Here is a 21309-nt window from a genome sequence, read left to right as displayed (position 1 = left end):
GGAACGAGGTGAGCCTGTGCGCAGGCGCGCGGTGGAGGGCAGGGCCTCCCCGCCGAGTGGCGCGTCTGCGCAGTGGGTGTTATTGTGACTGTCGGGCCGCGGCCCCGGATGTTGTGGCTGCATGGGGGACATGGCGGAGGCAGAGGGGGTGCCTGCGGCCCCAGGCCCGGCTTCAGGGCCGACTTTCAGGGGCCGCCGCTCTGTGTCAGGCTCCTGGGAGCGGGACCAGCAGGTTGAGACGGCGCAGCGGGCCCTGGTGGAGGTGCTGGGGCCTTATGAGCCTCTGCTGAGCCGGGTGCAGGCAGCCCTGGTGTGGGAGCGGCCAGCCAGGAGCGCCCTGTGGTGCCTGGGGCTGAACGCGGCTTTCTGGTGAGACCACTGGGCCCTCGGAAACCCTCCGAGGCGCGGATTCGTCAGGGTTCTCTAGGGGTCTACCACTGCCTCCTCTGTTTTCTTCGCTGCATTGGCTTTTCCCTGTATCTGCCTCATTTTGCCTCACCTCCTTTCAGGTTTTGGCACCCCAGTTCTCCCCAGGGCCCTCCAGTTGTCTTCCCTGCTTTACCTGCTCTCGCACCCCCGCCCGCACATCTGGCAGAAGCTTGTGGCCACCTCTTGAGCCTCCGGCTGTGAGCGGAGGCGCCTCTCTTTAGCAAGGAGAGCTGTGTCACTTGAAGGCCGTCACCTCCCATCTCATGTCTGCTCAAACGTGGTTTGAAGACTCTTCAGAGATTTTAGTAGTTACTGTCGGGGTAGATTGGGGGCCTGAAGAGGCATCCACTGGTGTGATAGAACAAACTGGAGCCGACTGAATGAGCATGTTGTATATCCTTTCCTTCCACTCGGAAGTTTGCGAAGTATGAGCGTCAATGGGAGCCACCAAAGCTGCACCTAGAAAGAAAATTAGAAGCTTTTAAAGAACAGTTATGAAATAGCGACTTCACCCATTTCAAAGCCACTTAGGATTGCACCTCCTCCCCATTCCAGAAATTAGGCATCCTTAGCTATGGTAGATAGGCAAGGAAATTGAGGGTGTCTAATAGTGTGTTTGACTTTTCCTGAGCTGGAAAAGTGGAACTATAAATCTGCTTTTTAGAATCTGTTTGTGTCATGCTCTGTGAACGTGGAACTGCTGCTTCTGTCATCAACTGAAGTGGACTTAGGACTTCACTGGATCTGCCGCGTTTAATAGGTTTCTATTCAGAACTAGGGAAGTATTGGTGATTAGACTCCACAGGAACAGACGCGTAGGGGGCTCAATGAAAGCAGGCTGACCTGAATTAGCCTGAAACAGCAAAATATGTGGTTCCAAAGACACTTTTTTTTTTTTTGCCAAAAATCTATTTCCCTTAAAATTCTTGGGTTTAAAACCGAAACATTTATCCTTTGAAGGATTTTCATTGAGTGGGAGCAAAACAAATAATTCCAAGTTCATTGACAGGAAGACACAATGCTTTACTAAATTAATCTTCCCACAGTTTGGAGGAGACTAAGATTAAAGGTCTCATGGCAGCCTCTGGCATTCATTGCTTTAGCAAACTTGATAAACTATCTCTAAGATCATCCTTGTTTATTTCTGGTTGTGCTTCTTTCCTTGATCCCAGTACCTACTTCCATCCTGTTCTTTTCTGTCAGAAACCCTTAGCTGTAGCACCTCATCAGGAACACTTTCTGAAATGACCTTTCCCTTCACCTCCCCATCCCATTCCTTATCCCCAGCTCATCCAGTCAATCATAGGACTGTACTTCTAGGGGAAAAGTTTTCTTCAGTAGATCGGTTTGTATCAGTGTTGACTGACTGATATGTGAACAGTTTAACATCAAGATTTAAATGAATCCTGATAAATCAAGAGTTTATTAATACAGATGAGTTAGTGGCATGTTATGTTCAAGGAGAGGCCTTTCCACTGCTCCTTTCAGGAGGGTTCTGGAGCCTCTGCCTGAGACACATCTTTAAATGTTAGTTTTAATTTGCTGCCCTCCCCCAACTGTCTTTACTTAAGCTTGTTAATAGTCTATGTTTAGAATCTCACTCTGAACTCCTTTTCTACTCTGGGTCTCTTAAAGCATTGTTGTGATTGATCTTTATCTCTGGCATTTCCTGGTAGCTTGCCTGCCCTGTATCCACAATTCAGCTATTGCTTGTTGCATTCCCATCACTCTCTAAGTAGGTGGAGGAGAAATATAGCAAAATGAGGGTGTGACTCTTGAGACTGATAGAGCAATTGGCTGTGTCACTTGTGGAGAGGACGCATACCTGACAAGAGTCCAGGGTTAAGAGTAAGTGATAAGGGTAGTCTGGCATTGGCGTTCATAGAATTGCTTTAGGAAATGAGTTTACTTGGGAGGTAGTCAAGAGATTCAAAATAACTTCATATTCCAGTATTGTCATATTGAGTATGGGTGTTGACATTTCACTTAGGAATGTTGAAGAGTGACAAAATGCTTAGGGAAGGGAGGAGAATCTTTAGCTCAGGTCAAAGAGAAATCAAATCTTAAATACCTTATTTTTCATTATTTGGAATAATACATCATTAGCTGAGATATGTTATACATTTGAGGTATTGGAAGATTAGATAGCAGTACAAAAAATTAGCAGAATTCTGTTAGCTCTTAATTATATTTTGTACTCAGTCAAGGTTTTTCTGTACCTATGAAGGCAACATCTTATAACTAAATAAAACAACAACATAAACAATGAAAATACAGATACCTTGCCACTGTTGTGTTTTAAGACTTTCATTTTTTTTTCTCCAGCTTCCAAAGAAATTAAGGTGACCATATCAGAGACCTTAGTTGCTTCTGGTCACTGATAATGTCATTATCTCTGGATAATAATAGGAATGTCAGGTCTACCCTTCCAATAGCTTGTATTTTGCCTCAACCCCACCTGTTAATGAGTGATTTGGGGGAAGAATATCTGAGTCAGCCAGAGTGTATTCTGACTGTATCAGAAAAGAACAGGTTGAAGTAACTTTTTGGTTTGACTCATCCTGTAGGCGATAAGGGGAGGACCAAGGAGCCCTGGAAATAAATGTGTATGAACTCCAAGCCCCCACCCCACCCCTTTCCATGGAGAGCACATGGTTCTAGGAGGGCTAGGTATTTTCAGAGCCCCTTTTTAGTTTTTAACATTGTATGATTGTAGGTGGTCTTAGGGATAGTGATTTAAGGCAATTCCCAAACTGATTCTCACTTGAGATCTGTCAGAATCTGCTTTTACAGTCACTAGTCTGAGTTAGCTATACTATATTCTAGGGGATATTATACAGTCTAAATTTTCACAATTGAAAAAAACAAAGTGTCCCCCCTTCAAAACCCTCCTAAATAAAAGATGACCGGAGATAGGATTAAAGGTATATAGCAATTCTAATTTTAAAGTTAGAATTTGAGTAAAAAGCAATAGTGAGGAACAGGAAATGGAAGGGGAGGGCTGGTTTAAGTAGAAACATCTGTGGAAAAAAATCTATACATCAGATTTCTGATGAAATCTGTTGAGCAAATGTTTTTGATGATAGTCTTTGGAGACTTCTTGCTGCTTTTGGTAGCCAAAAAGACTCCCAAGGATGCCTTGGCTTACTTATTTTTTGCCTCTTACCATCAGTTTTTATCTGTACTAATTGTAGATTGCGTGATTTCGCTCCATTAACATACATCATTAGCATCTAGCTGGTTTCAGTTCTGGTTTTGTGCAAGCAACATTTCTCACTACATGATATAGGTTAGGTTAATTTTTTTCATTCTAATTTACCAGTGACTGGCTCATTAACCAGACAGCCACAAGTGCTGTATAATAATGGGCCTTCTGTCCCTACAGGATGGGCTGCTTTGTTCTCAAGTGCCACTGAGACAAGCTTATTCTGTAATAACAAAGGAACCCAGAAATAGTGTCTTCTCTGATTGAAAAAGACATGTGATCTTATTATGATTATAAAAATTTACCTGTACTTATCATGAGGATCCAAGGTAGAGTTAACCTTAAAAATATTGTTTGATTTTGGAGTTGCATGATCTTTCTGCATACCAGATTATTTTTCCAAGGAATATTTTATTCAAACCGGTAATTCATTGGATTTTAGCCACTAATAAAGGGAATATGGACATTTCATAAAAACATACAATTCCCCCCAAAATAATCAATGGATATATAAAATTGTATCTCAACAGTGCTATGACTAAAAAAATGTTAATGCCTTTTGACCCAGTGATTCCATTTAAAGTAGTCAGTCATAAGTAAGGACAGAGATTTATGCTCAGGGATACATAGTTAAGCTTTTTCACATTAAAATTGGAAGCAGTTCAATTAGGGAAATATTTAAAAGACTGTACATATGTATGATGTAATCATTTGCAGTTTTTGCTGCTTTTCTGATGACACAGATATGTATTTGTGTATTATTAAATGAAGGAAGTTTTTACACCAGATATAGCTTATACTGCCATGGAGTTTTTATATGTGACTTGCATAAATGAAAGGAATAACCTCTGTTCACATTTTGGGCATAAATGTGGATGATGGATCCTTTAAAGAATGTTGTATTATGGAAAATTTAAAACATACACGTAAGTAGATAGAATGCTATTTACTGTCATATTACCCACTTTAAAATTTTCTAACCCATGACCAATTTTGTATCTTCTATACCCCAGTTCTTTATTACCTCCTTTATTGTTTTGAGGCAGATCCCGATGTCATATAATTTAATCTGTAAACACTTCAGTATGAGTCTCTGAAAAATAAAGGCCAAAAAATACATTCCCATTATCACATGTAAAAAATTAGTGATCCCCCAAATTAATTATTCCAGTCAGTGTTCAAATTTCTAATTTTCTCATAAATATTTGTCTTTTTTTTTTTTTTAAAGATTTATGCATATAAGAACTGAGGTATAGGCCAGAGGTATAGGGGGGGCGAGAGGATTCACCAGAGAGTGGGGAGCAGAATAGGTAGATCCACTCAAATACACTGCTGAGGGGAGCAGTGAGTGAGACAGGAGAGGTCTGCTGCACCATGTGGATGGCCGATAATATATATTTTTAAAAACAATCTGTTTGAGGGCCTCCCTGGTGGTGCAAGGGGTTAAATACCACACTATGAAGCAATCCACAACCTCTGAGGCATGAGTTCGATCCCTGGCCTACTTGGCGAGGCAGACCTCTCCTGTCTCACCCGCTGCTCCCCTCAGCAGTGTATTTCAGTCAGTTTGTCTGTTCTGCTCCCCACTCTGTCCCTGGTGGATGCCCCCGCATCTCTGGCCTGATCCCAGCTCTTGTGTGCATAAATAAATAAATCTTAAAAAAAAAATCTGTTTGAGTTAGGATCCAAATTTAAGTCCGCATAATGTGACTGATAGTCTGTTTTTTACATCCCTTGCTCTGTTGGTTCCCTTTCAGTCTTTTTCCCTCTTTGCAGTTTATTTATTGAAGAAACCAGTGTCTCCTATAAAGTGTCCCACAGACTGGGTTTGTTGATTGCATCTCCACAGCTTAACTTGTGCCCTGTGCTCCATATTTCCTCTGAATTATTAATTGGATGTATAGGTTTGATCCGATTCAGTGTCAAAGAGTATATATACATCTATGTATATTCTTTTTGGCAAGACCATTTCATAGTTGGATATACTTATTTCATTTATATTTTCTCTTTAATTATAACTTATATTTTCTAAACTTCCTTTAATAAGCATGCTTGCCTTTAGAAATGAGAAGTAAATCATTAGATTGCAAGTCTACAGTGGGTAGAAGAAACAGTGGGCTATGGGCAATCCCCAAATTAAATAATTCAATTCATATAAATAATGCAGAGTTGACTGCATTTGCAGTTGTTTTGCTAGGTTGGGAAGTTCTCATGCCGATTATAGTTGCTGAGAAATGTTTTGCATGTTGTAATCAAACTTTTGCATTGTTATATCTACATGGAAATATTTTGACCTGCATGAATAGACATTGCAAGACTAATCAAGAGGAATCCTCCCTTATTTTCCCCCCATCCTCTACTCATGCCTCAGAGGTTGTGTATTGCTTCATAGTGCAATATTTAACCCCTTGCACCACCAGGGAGGCCCTCAAACAGATTGTTTTTAAAAATATATAATATTGGGCCATCCACATGGTACAGCAGACCTCTCCTGTCTCACTCACTGCTCCTCTCTACAAGTACTACCAGTCTTGTTAGTACTTCAGTTGTGTCTTTGTTTTTGTGTAGAAGAACTGAGGTGGAGGCCAGAAGTGCTGGTGGTGGGGGTGTGTGGGGAGCAGAACAGGCAGACTGACTGAAATACACTGCTGAGGGGAGCAGCGGGCGAGACAGGAGAGGTCTGCTGCGCCATGTGGGTCAGCTCCCTGGCTGGGGATCAAACCCAGTTGTGTGGTGTCTTATCCACAAAGGTTTTTCACAGTTGGGCTTCCAGGTTACCTCCATAAAATGACAAGCATAATGGGACCTCAATTGTTGCAAAACACCAATCTGAGCTTGATAGTCCCTTTTTATTTAGGAATTTAGTGTTGAGAGCTGGAAGGAAAGGAGTGCGTGCTTACCCACTTTTTTCATCCTTGATAGTCACACCCCTAGGGGACATGGATATTTTCTAGTTACCTTGGAGGGGTGAACGTTAGTGATTTGAGATGATCTTTTCATTAAGTTTTTATATATATGGAAATGCCATTTTTCCAAGATATGCTATACCACCACTCTTTTTCCCTGAAGTTCCTGCAGTGACTTGTTCAAGGAAAGGATAAATCGGGTCTCCTAAGTCAGATTTATGGGTCAGGATTAATCTTGCTCAAGAAGATGCTTATAGGTGTAGCCTTCATAGAGACAGAATTTTCTAAAACTCTACTGATTTACCTTCATCTCCAGGGTAAAATCTAGTGCGCTTTGTTAGAACAGTCAGTTAATGATCTGACTCCTGCCCACCCCCCCCTTTTGTTCCTTATGATTCAGTTCTGTCTGTCTGCTTGTAGTTCCTTCCATTAGTCCTGCTAGCTGAGTGCTCTCTATCTGAATGTCTTCTTCCTTCCCACACCTTTTTGCTCTGTTTTCTTACCAATTACCTTTCAAATCTTAGATGTTCTCTTTTTATCATCATCTTGTCCTGTTATATGGTAAACACACATGAACAAATACACTTGAGAATAAGGTCTATGTCTCTATTCTGTAACTGGGCTATTCACCATAAGACCTGAGCATATAGTAGACACTCAGTGTTAGACTGAATTAAAGCATAGTTTATGAGAATGGAAGGTGGGGCCGTAACAGACTACGATAGTCTGGGTCTTAAAGAAATGATAGTTTTATTGCCAACACCTCTGGAAATCTGAGCTTGCTTAGAAAAGTGTAATGTCCTTTCCCTACCCCAGTTTATATTTGTGTTAGTGATCACGCCCTGGGAAGTGGAAGTTGCAGACAGTCTGGATTGCCTCCCTAGAGAGCCCATTCAAGTACTCCAGAGAAAACAGCAATCTCACCACATGCAGCAGGTGGGGCTTGGAAGCAGTCACACTGGGGAGGAGGACACTTTCAAGCCCATATGCTTGGCCTTGTTAAATTTGCTTGTTTGTTGGGATGATGAACTGGCTTTAGTGAGGAGATTAATGGCCTGTGGCAACTCTAAAGGCTTATTTCTGCTAAGCAGCTTTCATTCTTTAATTGCACTTATAATTACGGTATCCCTTAAGTGGTAGGGTGGAAAAATAGGAATAGGTTTGTCATTGATGACTGGATTTCTGAGTCCTTGTCTCCTTTCAGCCCTCATTCTCTGTATCGATTTTAAAAATTACATATGGATTTGTGTTACTGAAAATAAAGTATAAAAATGTCTAGAAGCAAAAAACAAAGCTTCTGCATGTATATATGTATTCATATATACCACAGATAAAGCTTTTAAAAATTATGATACTGATTTTACTCTTAGTATTGTGCTATGATTATATCAAGTCATTAGGTCATATGTTGAATTGAGAAAAGAGGTCATTTGTAACCAATCCTTGGTCATCTTTACCCTGTTTGATTGGTTACTGTGATAACAATTTACACTGTAAAATTGAGTAGAACTATGTGTTAGGCACATATTAGATACCTTGTATTTTGACTTTTATTAAAATCAAATATGATTTTTTTTCCCTAAAGATTTTATTTATTTATTTATTTATACATGCAAGCACTGGGTACAGTCAGAAGTTCGGGAGGGTGAGAGAATTCACCAGAGCCAGAGCGGGGAGCAGAGCAGGCAGAAGGACCGAAGTACACTGCTGAGGGGAGCAGCGGGCGGCAGGAGAGGTCTGCGCGCCATGTGGGACCCTCCTCTGGTGGCCCGGGAGCAGCCGAGGATCAAACCGGCGCTGCAGAGGCTGCGGGCAGCTTCGCAACCCAGCGCTCAACTGCTGCGCCACCGGGGAGGCCCAAATATGATATATTTTTAAGGATTGATTTATGCATACAAGAGCCGAGGTGTAGGCCAGAGGGGGGCGGGTAAGAGAATTCACCAGAGTCGAGTGGGGAGGAGAGTAGGCAGATCTACTGAAATACACTGCTGAGGGGAGCAGCGGGCAAGTCAGGAGAGTTCTACTGCACTATGTGGGTTAGCTCCCTGGCCAGGGATTGAACTCATGCTGCAGTGGCTGCAGATAGCTTCAGAGTGCTGAGACTTAACCCCTTGTGCCACCAGGGAGACCCTCAAATATGATCTTTCTATAGGTATAAGTATGTTGTTTCTGATACCTACAAACAGTTCTGCAATATTTGTTTTTTTTTTTTTTTATAGAGGCATGTTATTTATTTATTTATTTGTTTGTTTGTTTTGTTTTTTGTTTATACATGCACTGGGTACAGTCAGAAGCGCGGGAGGGTGAGAGAATTCACCAGAGCCAGAGCAGGGAGCAGAGCAGGCAGAAGGACCGAAGTACACTGCTGAGGGGAGCAGCGGGCATCAGGAGAGGTCTGCGCGCCATGTGGGACCCTGTTCGGGAGGCCGGGGAGCAACCGGGGATTGAACCGGCGCCGCAGAGGCCGCGGGCAGCCTCGCAACCCAGCGCTCAACCGCTGCGCCACCGGGAGGCCCTATTCTGCAATATTTGTAATCGATAACATCACATACAGATGAAATCGAGGCTTGCAGAGATTAAGGTCTCCATAACTAAAAGTGACTAACTGTTGTTCAGAGACTCAAACTCAAGCCCCTCTAAGAGCCGTGTCTTACTGCCTTGCTGAACCACCTCTGGGGGTGTATTTGGCTTTGGGGGCATGTATTTCCTTTGGATCTTAGAGCAATGTTTTTCAAACCACCTGTGGTGAAGGACTAGAGGTATTGTTTCCCCCAATATGTTGTAAATCAGTACTCTTGTAAAATACAATATAAATGAGTTAGAATATTTAAGTTTAAAATGCATAGAAAATATAAGTCCATATGTATTCTTACACTCAGAGTTGCTTGATCAAATTGCTTAAGATTTCCTAAGGGCCTCCTTGGTGGTGCAAGGGATTGAGATGCGGCCTTTGGGGCTGTCTGCAGCCTCTGCAGCACAGGTTCGATCCCCGGCCAGAGAGTAACCCACATGGTGCAGCAGACCTCTCCTGTCTCACCCGCTGCTCCCCTCAGCAGTGTGTTTCGGTCATTCTACCTGTCCTGCTCCCCACTCTGTCTCTGGTGAATCCTCTCACCCCATCCACCTCTGACACCTCTTGTATGCATAAATAAATAAATTTAAGAAAAAAAAATTTCCTAAATGCTTACTTTCAATGTCTCTGCTTGTTGGTAAATGCAGCTTGTTGGCTAACACACCACAGATGTTCTGCACTGCCTTTGAGGTTTTAGGGTGGTGTAATAGAACAATTCATTAAAACGTTTTATCGTGAAAGATTTTATGTATGTGCGGAGGTAGAGAGAATAGTACAAATAAAGAATGTGTACTCATCACCCAACTTCAGCGTGGTTACCACCCATGGTCAGTCTGGTTTCATCTTCTTTCAGACTCTTTCCCCTCCAAACTATTATCTTGACACATATTGCAGACATCATTTCATTTATAAGTATTTTAGTTTGTATTTCTGAGAGATAGTGGCACTTTAAACACATAACTTCTATAACATTGTACCTAAAAAAATTAACATAATTCTTTATTATCTTCAGATGTGTTGTCAGTGTTTTTAGTTTCCAAGATTGTTTATGAATATCTATTTATTGTTGACTCTTTCAAATAGAACTAGTTTTTCCTTTATTCTGGTAATGTGATATATTTGTTCATCTTTGTATGTTTAACCACTCTTGCAATAAATAAATTTTAATAGATTTAGTTTAATAAGTTCATGGAATAAATCCCACAAATTGGTCATGATGTGTAATCCTTTTAATATGGTGCTGAATTCAGTTTGCTAGTACTTTAGTGTGGATTTTGGTCTATCTTCATACAGGTTATTAGTTGGCAATTTTCTTGTAGTCTTCATCTGGCTTTGGTATCATTGATGCTGGCCTTATCAAGATGTGTTCCCTCTTCAATTTCTTTTTTTTTTTTTTTTTAAGATTTATTTATTCAATCATTTATTTATTTATTTATACAAGCACTGGGTACAGTCAGAAGCGCGGGAGGGTGAGAGAATTCACCAGAGCCAGAGTGGGGAGCAGAGCAGGCAGAAGGACTGAAGTACACTGCTGAGGGGAGCAGCGGGCGGCAGGAGAGGTCTGTGCGCCATGTGGGACCCTCCTCCAGTGGCCGGGAGCAGCCGGGGATCGAACCGGCGCTGCAGAGGCTGCGGGCAGCTTCGAAACCCAGCGCTCAACCGCTGCGCCAACGGGGAGGCCCTCCCTCTTCAATTTCTTGGAAAGGGTTGAGAAAGATAGGTTTTAATTCTGAAGAACTGACTTTTTGTTATAACTTTAGGGTAACATTTCTATGTGACCTTGACCAAGTCATTGTACTTTATTGGGTCTCAATTCCTTTATCTGTAAAAAGGTTATCTAATTGAGTTAAATTCTCTTTAAAACACTTTTGTCAGTGTGTTGCTCTACACTAGGGTCTGATTTGGTAGAAAGGTGTGTGCTTTCATCATTTGCTAAAAAGGATGAATTCTTCCTGAAATTAGTAGAATCACAGTCTTAAGAGTTAAGGGGGCTTCAAGAGGCTGTTTGTTTTAGTCTTCTGCCTTTACAGAAGCATATTATTCCCTTTGCCCTATAAGCAAAGTAGCTGAAGTCCAGAAATTCTAAGCGATTTACTCAAGATATAGAACAAGGACTTAAAGTTTTCTTTTCCTCAGAGTGTACAGTGCACATATGGCCTTTTCTGAAATTACCTTAAGTGGATAATGACCTTCTGTTTTTCCTTTTCTGTAGGTTCTTTGCACTGACATCCCTTCGTCTTGTGTTTCTGCTTGCGTTCAGCTCTATGATCATTGTGTGTATTGATCAATGGAAGAACAAAATCTGGCCTGAAATAAGAGGTAAATTGGTAGCATTTAGAACAATCTGAAGTGGAAATGGGCTTTCCTGTAATTTTTGCTTATAGTTTTGGGGATTTATGAGGGCATATGGAGCTGTAAGTACGTTTTGATGTCTGTATTATTTGCTTTAGTTGACACTTCAAGGGTGAATGCCCCATCTATGACTCAGATCTGAGTGAGTTCTGCCCTTCCCATTATTATTAAACTTAGGAAATCTGTATCCACTACCTGAGATAATCTTGCCCTTGTAATTGGCCTAAGGAATAAGTAGTCCTTCATTTAATAAAAAATCTCATTGGATACTACATCTTTAACAAGGAGGTATCAGTTTGCCTCTCAGGAATTTCTTTTAAATGCTTTTTTGAAATTTAGACTTTATCTTAAAGGTAGTAGCTCGTCTTTGAAGGTTTTTTTTTATTAGAGATGATATGAAAGATTAATTTGGTAGCATTTTATAGGATCAAAGGGAGGGAGAAAAGGGGCAAGGAGGGACCCCTGTTAGGAGACTATTGCAGGAGCTGTCATGGAGGTGTCAGGAAACAGGATGATTCAAAGAGCTGTGAAGAAGGAAGACACAGAAGAACGATACATAGTATTAGAAGAATAAGGGATAAAAGCAGACTTTGGGATTTCAAATTCTGGAGAATAGGACAATAGCATTACAATTAACAGATATAGACAGTGTCAGGCAGGGGAGTTTGGGTAGGACATGAGAGCGAGGAAAATTGAAAGTTTTGGATAGGTTAATTTTGAATTTCTCGCAGATGCTAACTAGAGTGAACAGCCTTTAAGTACATTCCTATACTATTTTGCAGAGATTTAAAGGAATCATGTAGCTCATCCACCTGTCTTAGGCTGGTGAATGTCAACAGACTGTATCATTCATTATTGTTAATGGGTCTCTTTTTTAAAGAGAATAGGCAGATTTCTAGGGCTGGTGCAGTTAAAATAACATGCTGTGGTAGCCCAGTGTATTGATGTACATGAGCAGCCCAGACGCACTTGAGGGGTGGGATCAACCATTTTTGGGTGTGTACCTTGGTTCTTAGCTATCGTGATTAGAAGGGGTCCTTATGGTCCATTTGGATCCCCCGCTTTCCCTAGAGAAACGAACAGGCATAGACCATCATTCCCTTTGCTGTAGTTCCCTAGCTCTGGCAGTGTAACATGGTGTCTCCATTTTATTGACTGTTACTGTTTATTTCCCCCCAAACCTATTAAAACATGGGCTGTCAGACCAACAGTCTAACATTTTTTGTGTTTAATTTTCTCTACCAACTAATATTGGTGTTTTTTTTAATATTGTAGTGCCAAGACCTGACGCAGTAGACAATGAAAGGTATGGAACACTAATTAAATCCCTTTTTTGTTGCTCTGATTCTCTTGTTGCGTAATATTCTGGTTACATGTTGTTAACCCCATACTCAGGACACAGTATAAGCTGAGAACCTAGTCTGTTCCAAATAATCATTTTAATAGTTCCTGAAGTTCAGGCAGCAGATACGTTGAAATGACTAATGACCTCTGATATTTCCAAGAGAAGTTTCTGAAAATGCAGCATTCCAGGTGCCCATAACTTGACATGCCAGGGAATTAACTGCATTATTCAGTGCTCGTGTGATAACTTTGAGGCAACTTAGTTCATTTATCTTCTGGCTTTTATTACCAGGTCATTTGCTATTTTCCGTGACCTCTGGCTATTTAAAGTTCCTAGTCAGAAAACACACTGGTTTCCGGCATCAACAAGCCAAAGATTCCTCTTGTGTCTTACAGCTCCTGCTTTCATTTATCAGTTCATTCACCCCATGTGTTTGGTCCAAGGAATTTTTTCTGCTGTGGTTTACTTTGGTTTTGCTTTATTTTCTCTCTGAGGGGGACATCCACCATTGCATTCCCCTCAGCAGCAGTGGTGTCCGATTGCTTTACTTTTATCCTTAGATTGCAATCCTAGTGAATTGCAATGGTTTGAGTGCAGGGAAGATGTTTCTAAGCACAAAGGGCCTTGGAGCTAGTGGCAGGTTTACACACGTGGATTTGGCTGCTTGCTCACAGGGTGGAGTTGTCAGAACAAGTTTGCCCTCCTAGTCTCTAAATTCAAGTTTCAACTGGTAAGCCAAGAAGAAAGTCATGCTTCACCTCCAAAGCACCTAGGACAGTACTCCCCAGCCCCTATTTAAACCCGGAAGTATTGGCTGCCAAGCAGCAAGATGAGGAAAACCCTCAACACCCTCCTTTCACAGCTCCCCCTTCTCTCTCCCATAGCTGGGGCTTTGTGCACCCTCGGTTGCTCAGCGTGCCCGAGCTCTGCCACCACGTAGCTGAAGTCTGGGTTAGTGGGACCATTTTCATAAGGAATCTTTTGCTTTTCAAAAAGCAAAACCCAGGCAAGGTAAGACTCTCCCCTTTTTCTTTTTTTTAAAGATTTATTTATTTATGCATACAAGAGCTGGGGTACAGGTCAGAGATGCGGGGGGGTGAGAAAATTCACCAGAGACAGAGTGGGGAACAGAACAGGCAGACTGACCGAAGTACACTGCTGAGGGGAGCAGTGGGCGAGACAGGAGAGGTCTGCTGCGCCATGGGGGTAGCTCCCTGGCCAGCCAGGGATTGAACTCATGCTACAGAGGCTGTGGATTGCTTCATAGTGCTGTGCTTAACCCCTTGCGCCACCAGGGATGCCCCAAGACTCTCCCTTTTTCAATTTCATTTCTGGCTTCTCAGTTTATGCTAAACTGAAATAGCTGTTTCACTGCATAGCCTCATTCAACAAAGAAAAGACCATGGTGTTTGTGGCAATAAAGGGAAGGTGTAGGAAGGGGCTTCTGACTAGCCGCTAGGACTGAGGCATGAGCTCAGTGGCTCCTCCTTTGGTGTGCTTGCCGCTTATAGTAGATCATCTTCCTGCCCCAACACGGGAAAGAAGACTTGCTTGTGTGTGTGCTGTGGCGTGTTAAACATGGGGTAGGTGATTGGGTTTTTTAAATTTTTTACTTTGACTTAAAAAACCCATCACCAACACTTGGCTTTCAGAGAGAATTTTTGGCTAAGTCCTATTCAAACCGATTTTCCAGCATGAAAGGTACAGTCTTAGGGGTTAACCATAATAGAAGTGAATAGAATGGCGTGAATAGAAATGGAATCATCCTCTTTCTCCCAAACAGATCACCACCATTGGATACAAAAGTGGCTAGCTACATCTGTCATTCTGATGTGCTTGATTCATAGATCATAAAGAATTATTTAGATCATATCTCCGCTTTGCCCCCTCCCATTCTACACCCTGGTCCCCTGCCATGTGTTAGAAACTTAACACTGTTTCCTACCTCCCCCAGTTCTGCTTGCTGACCTGTGGGATATTGACCTTTTTGGCAGTCTTGGGCCGCTATGTCCCTGGCCTCCTGCTGTCCTACTTAATGCGTAAGTCTGGCGTATACCTTACCCATGAGCTTCCCCTACCTGTTGATTTTCCAGCCACAGCTAACTCTGGATAAAGAGAGTTTGGTTCTTCAGGAAATGATAAAGAGAAGTTTGGTTCTTCAGGAAATGATCTTTCAATATTTTCATGACCTGTTTGGTATCATAAAAATGTCTTTCTTTATACCTTTAACAGGCTTCCCACATGTAAAGTTCTTACCAAGTCATTTACCAAGTCAGTTTTAGAAATTGATGAAGATCTACTAACATATCAATATATTGTGTTACCTACTGTAAAGAACTGTCTCCCTATTTAAGGAGATGAATTTTAGCGCCTTGTATTGTGTAACAGTGGAACATAACTCAGTGGATTCTCTACTGGGCTCTGTTAACCCCAGCGTGCTTTTTTACTCCATGGAGCATACATATTTTTATAAAATTAGTTACTTCCTGTTGGCCTGAATTTTGCTTGCTTAGTGCCTGAAGAGCTGAACAGTTATGATAGCGGCCCTAATATATGAGAATCTCAGGTGATCAGTGGTGTCTGAGGTGGTGTCACCATTTGACCTTGTTTATGGTTCAGTGACACTCTCAGGCAAGTGACTACACTGCCTGTTTCTATCCTTTCCTCCCTCAGTTGGCAGCATGCTCTGTGCACAACCTTGCAGGTCATGGCAGAAGTCCTTGCCCTCCCAAGCCCCCTCATGTAATAGGGGAGACCAGTGAAGATGGCCCACAGAAGTACACAGACCTGTTCTACACTAAGCTTCCAAGCCCTGAGGGCATGCATGATAGCAGAGGGATAGCTAGGATTGTTGCAGGCAGCCCTGACTATTTCCACTACTGTTTCCCATTTCTCCTCTCAGTTGTCACTGTCATGATATGGCCCCTGGCTGTGTACCACCGTCTGTGGGATCGGGCGTACGTACGGCTAAAGCCAGCTCTGCAGCGGCTGGATTTCAGTGTCCGTGGCTACATGATGTCCAAGCAGAGAGAGAGACAACGTAAGTGTCACAGGGAGGTTTCCTTCCATTTGGGGAAGAGGAGAAGCCTTCTCAGGTCAAAAGTAGATCTGACATAATGGCTAGGTCCTCAAAAGTGGAGAAGTGAGGTGTGGTAGGGGTGTGTGTGTAGGTAAAAATGATACTCTATTCCAGGGAAATCTATCCAGGCTTACCAATTTTTCCTGTTTGGAATTCTGCATAGTTCCATTTTAAACAGAATCTAAGAAAAGTTTTCCCAAGTTGAATACAAGCCAGTGAAGATAAGCACTAGTGTTAGCTGCTTTTTCGCTAGCACTCTCCATGTGCCCAAGCACTGTGCTGGCTGCTCTGCCTACATCACCTTGTTTAACTTCTACAAGAACCTTGATCAGTGGGTGGTATTATTGTCCTTTTCCAGTGAAGAAAGTGAAGCTCACAGTTAGTAAATAGTAGAACAGGTCTTTTTACCTCCTAAGCTAGGCCTCTTTTTTAAAGATTTTATTAATACAAGCACTGGGTACAGTCAGAAGCGCGGGAGGGTGACAGAATTCACCAGAGCCAGAGTGGGGAGCAGAGCAGGCAGAAGGACTGAAGTACACTGCTGAGGGGAGCAGTGGGCGGCAGGAGAGGTCTGCGCGCCATGTGGGACCCTTGCTCGGTGGCCAGGGATCGAACCGGCGCTGCAGAGGCTGCGGGCAGCTTTGCAACCCAGTGCTCAACCGCTGCACCACCGGGGAGGCCCAGCCAGGCCTCTTTTCACTGCTGACAACTGCTTTCCAAAGGTGATTCAAAACATTCCAGAGCCCAAAGTGCACTAACCCAGGATCCTCCAGCGCACAAATGGCAGTTGTATGAACATTTTTCCTGATCTGATTCAGGTTCGGTGCTTCATTAGCCATGGCCTTCAGAGAGCCCTGCACATGGTTACCAAGACCCAGCTCCCCGTGGGCCAGTTGAATCAGAACTCAGAAGCCTAGTTTAATCAGGGTGGGGTATCTCCCTTTGCCCTCTCTCTGGTAGTGTCTGCTTGCCTCCTTGACATCCCACCTGCCCCTCGCATTTCCTGAGAGTTCTTAACAGGCCTGGAAGTTGATCATCTGACCAGAACAAAACTACATCAGGGTTACTGGTGGGAGGGCTGATGGGAGACAGGACTTTCTCTCCTGGGGTATCAGCCTACCTTGCCCCTTAGGTGCAGCAGCCTGGCCTTCAGTCTTAGAGCCATATTCAGACTGGTTCTTTATGTTATTTTATGCCTTTGAAGTCCAAAGGGGGTGGGGATTCCCCTCAAGGGAAGACATCAAGTCCTTCTGATCTTTGCACATAGTGCGACGCAGAGCTCTACACCCAGACCGCGCTGTGGACGACCATAGTGACAGCGAAGAGGAGCTTGCTGCCTTCTGTCCTCAGGTATCTTGGGTGTGGGAGCTGCCCCATTTTCTTTAGCTCCGTTTCAATCATCTGGCGCCTCACATTTAGGCAGTATCCAGGTTTTCGGATTCCTTATGGGCTCCCCAAGGCCCATGGGGCAATCTCCACGAGCAGCGAGCAGAGAAGCTAGTATTCGGTTTGGAACTTTGTACATAGATCTCAGTTTGAGCCTGGTGACCAGCACACCCTCTTCCATGTCTCCTTTTAACCCCTGCCATCACGGCAGAGCTCCTGGAACTGGCATGATCAACTTTCAAACAGTTCAGTCCACTGTAGGTTGGGCTGTGTGTGTATCCCCCTGACCACCTGCAAAAAGTATTCTCTGGCTCAGTTGTTTGGCAAAAGTAAGTGGCTAGCTGGTGCCAAGACTGCTTTCCTTCCTGTGCTCAAATAAGGGTATTCCTTGGGGAGCAGCCTAAAAAGGGTCAGTTTTGACTAGACTCCCCCTCCATGCCAGGTTTCGCTGCTGGCCTTAGTTTAGCCTCTAGGGCTAGCTCATTAAAGCTGTTACTGGGGGACTTCGCCTGGTTCCTAATCGCATCATCTCTTCAGACTTGTCGGTCTTTTCTTTTCCTAAGCTGGATGATTCTACTGTTGCCAGGGAATTGGCCATCACAGACTCTGAACACTCGGATGCTGAGGTTTCCTGTACAGACAATGGCACGTTCAATCTTTCAAGGGGCCAAACACCTCTAACGGAAGGTTCTGAAGGTGAGGGGAGCCTCAGATCTGAGTTGATTATGGCTCTTATTGTTGTCTCAGCTTCCCTGGGCAAAAGGGATACTGGTGCCCGCTCCTTTTGTTTCCTGAGCTGTGGGTCAAGTGGCAGAGTGGCCTTGGGGGTGTGGCTGGGTCATGGTACTTCTGCTCTCCTTAAAATTCTCAGTCCCTTAGTAACTTCCTTGGGGGTATAGTGAAGAGGGGAGTTCTTTGGCCAGCAGATACCTCAGCAGCTTGTAAGGAGTAAAGCTAGCCTGTCCCACAGGCTAGGGTGGAAAACCTGATTAGACGGGCCTGATTTTGTGGGGCTGGGGTACAGGACGGCAAGGCAACTGCCTTGTCTCAGACATCCCTGTTTTCCCAGATCTAGATGGTCACAGTGATCCAGAGGAATCTTTTGCCAGAGACCTTCCAGACTTCCCGTCCATTAATGTGGATGCCACTGGCCTGGACGATGAGGATGACACCAGCATCGGGATGCCCAGCTTGATGTACCGGTCCGCACCAGGGACTGAAGAGCCTCAGGCAATCCCTGCCAGTCGGGATGAAGCTGCACTGCCAGAGCTTCTGCTTAGTGCCCTTCCTGCAGGGTCTAACCTCACCAGCAACCTTGCTAGCCTTGTCTCGCAGAGCATGATCCAGCTGGCGCTGTCAGGGGCCTCTCAGACAGGCCCTTCTGGCCCACCTCCTCGGAGAGTAACAAGAGGCTTCCTCCAGGCCCCCAGTTCTGACCTGGACACTGACGCTGAGGGGGATGACTTTGAACTTCTGGACCAGTCAGAGCTGAATCAGCTAGACCCTGCCAGTTCCAGGAGCCACTGAGGCAGAAACTCCTGTTGGGGTCATGGAGTTTAGGTTTTTTTCTCCCCATCCCACATAAGGTGAAGGGGCAAGGGAAGAACCCAGGTCCCATCCCCTGAATTATATTTGTATGCTGGGTGTTCTGGTTGATCCTCAGAGGCCTGCTGAGAGCACACTCCCCTGCCACCAGCTGGACACCCACTTCTGAGCTCAGTCACTGAAGTCAGAGTGTGCTCCCTTGAGGGAGGCTTCTCTCCATCAGGATGGTACTTTCGGGGAACAAAGTAGTCAGGGGCATTGTTTCCCCTTTGAGGGGGGTGCTGCTGTTTTCTTCTAGGTATGGGTGCTTGGGGGTCCTCAGTGACAGAAGAACCCTTCCTCTCCTTCCTCCTGTCTCTAGAGCTCCAAAAGTCAGGCAGCAGCCAGAAGAGTTACACGGTCATCCTCTTCCAGTGCTAAGCCATGATTTGTTTGTTTCCCAACAAGCTTGTTCTCTGGTTCTGCAGAGCAGGTCTGCTTCCTCTGCCCAAGCTCCTCCTCATTTCTTGAGGCTGTTGCAAAATACTGCTAGTGAAATTTAAGAAATGTGAACATGATGTGGGGTGGGCCTCTTCTACATTACCTTGGGCCTCGGGGTCAGCTGGCTAGGAAGGTGAGCGCCTCAGAATCTAATGGTCTCACTGAATCCTCTGGAGCTGCCCAGTTCTCTTTGGTGCTGCCGACCCCTGGCTTCATTTGACCATAAGCCTGAGCAATGAGCAAAGCAATACCATACCCATTCCCATGTTCTGTTCCTGCCCCTGCTCCTCCTCTGGAGAAGCAATAATTCCATGGGGGGTGTTAAAGAAGCACTTTACAAATAGCTCAGTGGCATTCATCCCAGGAGCCACCAGCTTTTCTTGCACCAGCTCTTTTTAGTCCCTGTTCAGATTCTTTCATACTTTTATCAAGTGCTTCCCAACTTGACTGGGCCTCCAAGGATGAGCCCAGTTGCAAGAAAGTAGCTATAATCAGCAGAGAACCCTCTGAGGGACTTATCTATTCCACTGCCTCTGGTAGAATCATGTGAGACAAAAATAAAAAATGGTAATTAGTTTTAACCTGTGCTAGCCTACAGCCTGTCTAACTCCCCAGTCAGAGCTCAAGCCAGACTCTTCTACCCCTTTCCCTCCCCTTTCTCTCTGCATTAGCCCTTTGCTGATCCTCAGGGACCACTCCCCAAACACCTCCATACCTGGGTGAGGGGTGCTGGACAGAGCCCATTTTCATGTGCTGCACGTGGCGGTGTGCTAACATGTTCGCTCTTGGTTGCTGGACGAGGCAGAGGCCAGGGAGCGAAAACAGTTAACAGTGTGAGGGGAGAAGAGTTAGCTGCTTGTTTCAGTTACTTACCTCTATGAAGGTGAGGGGTAATGGCCTCTGGAGCTGTCAGACAGACTGGATACCTTCTCTAGTCTCAGAGCCCAGTTGTCTTAACTCTAATATGGAAAAAACCAAATGGGACCTGTGGGGAAGGAGTGGGTGTTTTTGTTTGCATGAGTGTGTGGCTTCAGGCTTTGGCAGTTGACAAGAGGGAAGGAAGGAATGAAGAACAAAATCTTTGGAAGGTGTTTCTTGTACCTGGGGGATCGTGTTCTGGATCTCCTTAGTCCTCCACTGTGAATTAGGATGGGGATGGGGTGGGAGGGATGCTGGGGAATAAATCTTGTATGAGAACAACTTTTAGGAGACTGATGTTGCATGATGTCCTGCCCTTGAAAAACTTACTAATCTGAGATGTGATTAATTCGAGGCGGTCAGGTGAGAGGGACCTGCCAGCCCGTCCCTTGTAATTTTCTTTTGTGATGGCCCAAACAGTCGCCATGGTAAGAGGTCACGACCTCAAGAGAACCCGAAAGTGAACGTTCGTCTGGCACTGTTGGGTGGCATCTGGTCTGTAGTTCTACCATTTCTAGTTAATACTGTCCCATAAGGAGTGAAAATACATGTCTTAAAAAGTAGTACCGTGCTGTTCCTCTGGATCATCTGAGCTGACAGCTGCTCTTCAACTAACCTCAGAAACTAGAAATACTTATTTCAGGCTCTGTTCCAATGGTCACTGCAGGCAGGAGCGGAAAGCACCTGCCAGGTGCTGCCTTCGCGTTGACGGGACCGACAGGAAACTAGGCGAGCTTTGCGGCTTAAGAGTAGCCCCCTCCCCGCCCTCCCTTCCGGGCGGTCAGGGGGCGTGTGTCGGGCGCCCCCTGTGGGCGAAGCTCGGGAAGGGCAGCGGGAGGCGCCTCCCGGGGCCTTCCCCGGCGGCCTCCGCCCGCCTGCAACTAGCGCTCGTCCCCGGTGGACACCGCGCAGGACGCGCCCAGAGACCCCGAGCAAGTCGCCGGCCCGGCGGGCGTTGACCCCGTTCGACTTCAGCTTCGCTAAGTCTCGCGCGACCGGCCGCCGCGGGGTCTCCAGGCCCCAGGGCGTGGAGGCGGAGGCGGAGACCCCGGCGCTACGGTGTCCGGGCAGGGCCGTTCCGCCCCCGCGAAG

General features: G+C 44.7%; 1 protein-coding gene and 1 long non-coding RNA gene across 5 annotated transcripts; one reads left to right on the top strand and one right to left on the bottom strand.

Moving 5' to 3' along the window:
• The first annotated feature begins 73 nt into the window (after window positions 1-73).
• RETREG3 (reticulophagy regulator family member 3) lies at window positions 74-20479 on the top strand. Its single transcript, XM_037492333.2, has 9 exons — window positions 74-369; window positions 11325-11431; window positions 12740-12770; window positions 13694-13820; window positions 14764-14848; window positions 15712-15849; window positions 17156-17238; window positions 17838-17970; window positions 18344-20479. The coding sequence occupies exons 1-9, from the start codon at window positions 122-124 to the stop codon at window positions 18799-18801; spliced, it is 1410 nt and encodes a 469-aa protein (XP_037348230.1). The 5' UTR covers window positions 74-121; the 3' UTR covers window positions 18802-20479.
• Window positions 353-21033, bottom strand: LOC119230818 (uncharacterized). 4 transcript variants are annotated; one of them, XR_008549496.1, is made up of 5 exons: window positions 20834-21033; window positions 14888-14998; window positions 11285-11419; window positions 4659-4727; window positions 353-888 (listed from the first exon to the last, which is right to left on the bottom strand). It is a non-coding gene; the product is annotated as an uncharacterized LOC119230818 (long non-coding RNA). The 4 variants fall into 4 exon arrangements; XR_005121813.2 differs by lacking the exon at window positions 20834-21033 and adding an exon at window positions 20173-20775; XR_005121814.2 differs by lacking the exon at window positions 14888-14998.
• Window positions 21034-21309: the final 276 nt, after the last annotated feature.

This window comes from Talpa occidentalis, unplaced genomic scaffold, assembly GCF_014898055.3.
Source record: "Talpa occidentalis isolate TD23 unplaced genomic scaffold, MPIMG_talOcc4v2.1 talOcc4.7, whole genome shotgun sequence".
Taxonomy (NCBI): domain Eukaryota; kingdom Metazoa; phylum Chordata; class Mammalia; order Eulipotyphla; family Talpidae; genus Talpa; species Talpa occidentalis.
This window is presented reverse-complemented; position numbering and strand designations above follow the sequence as displayed.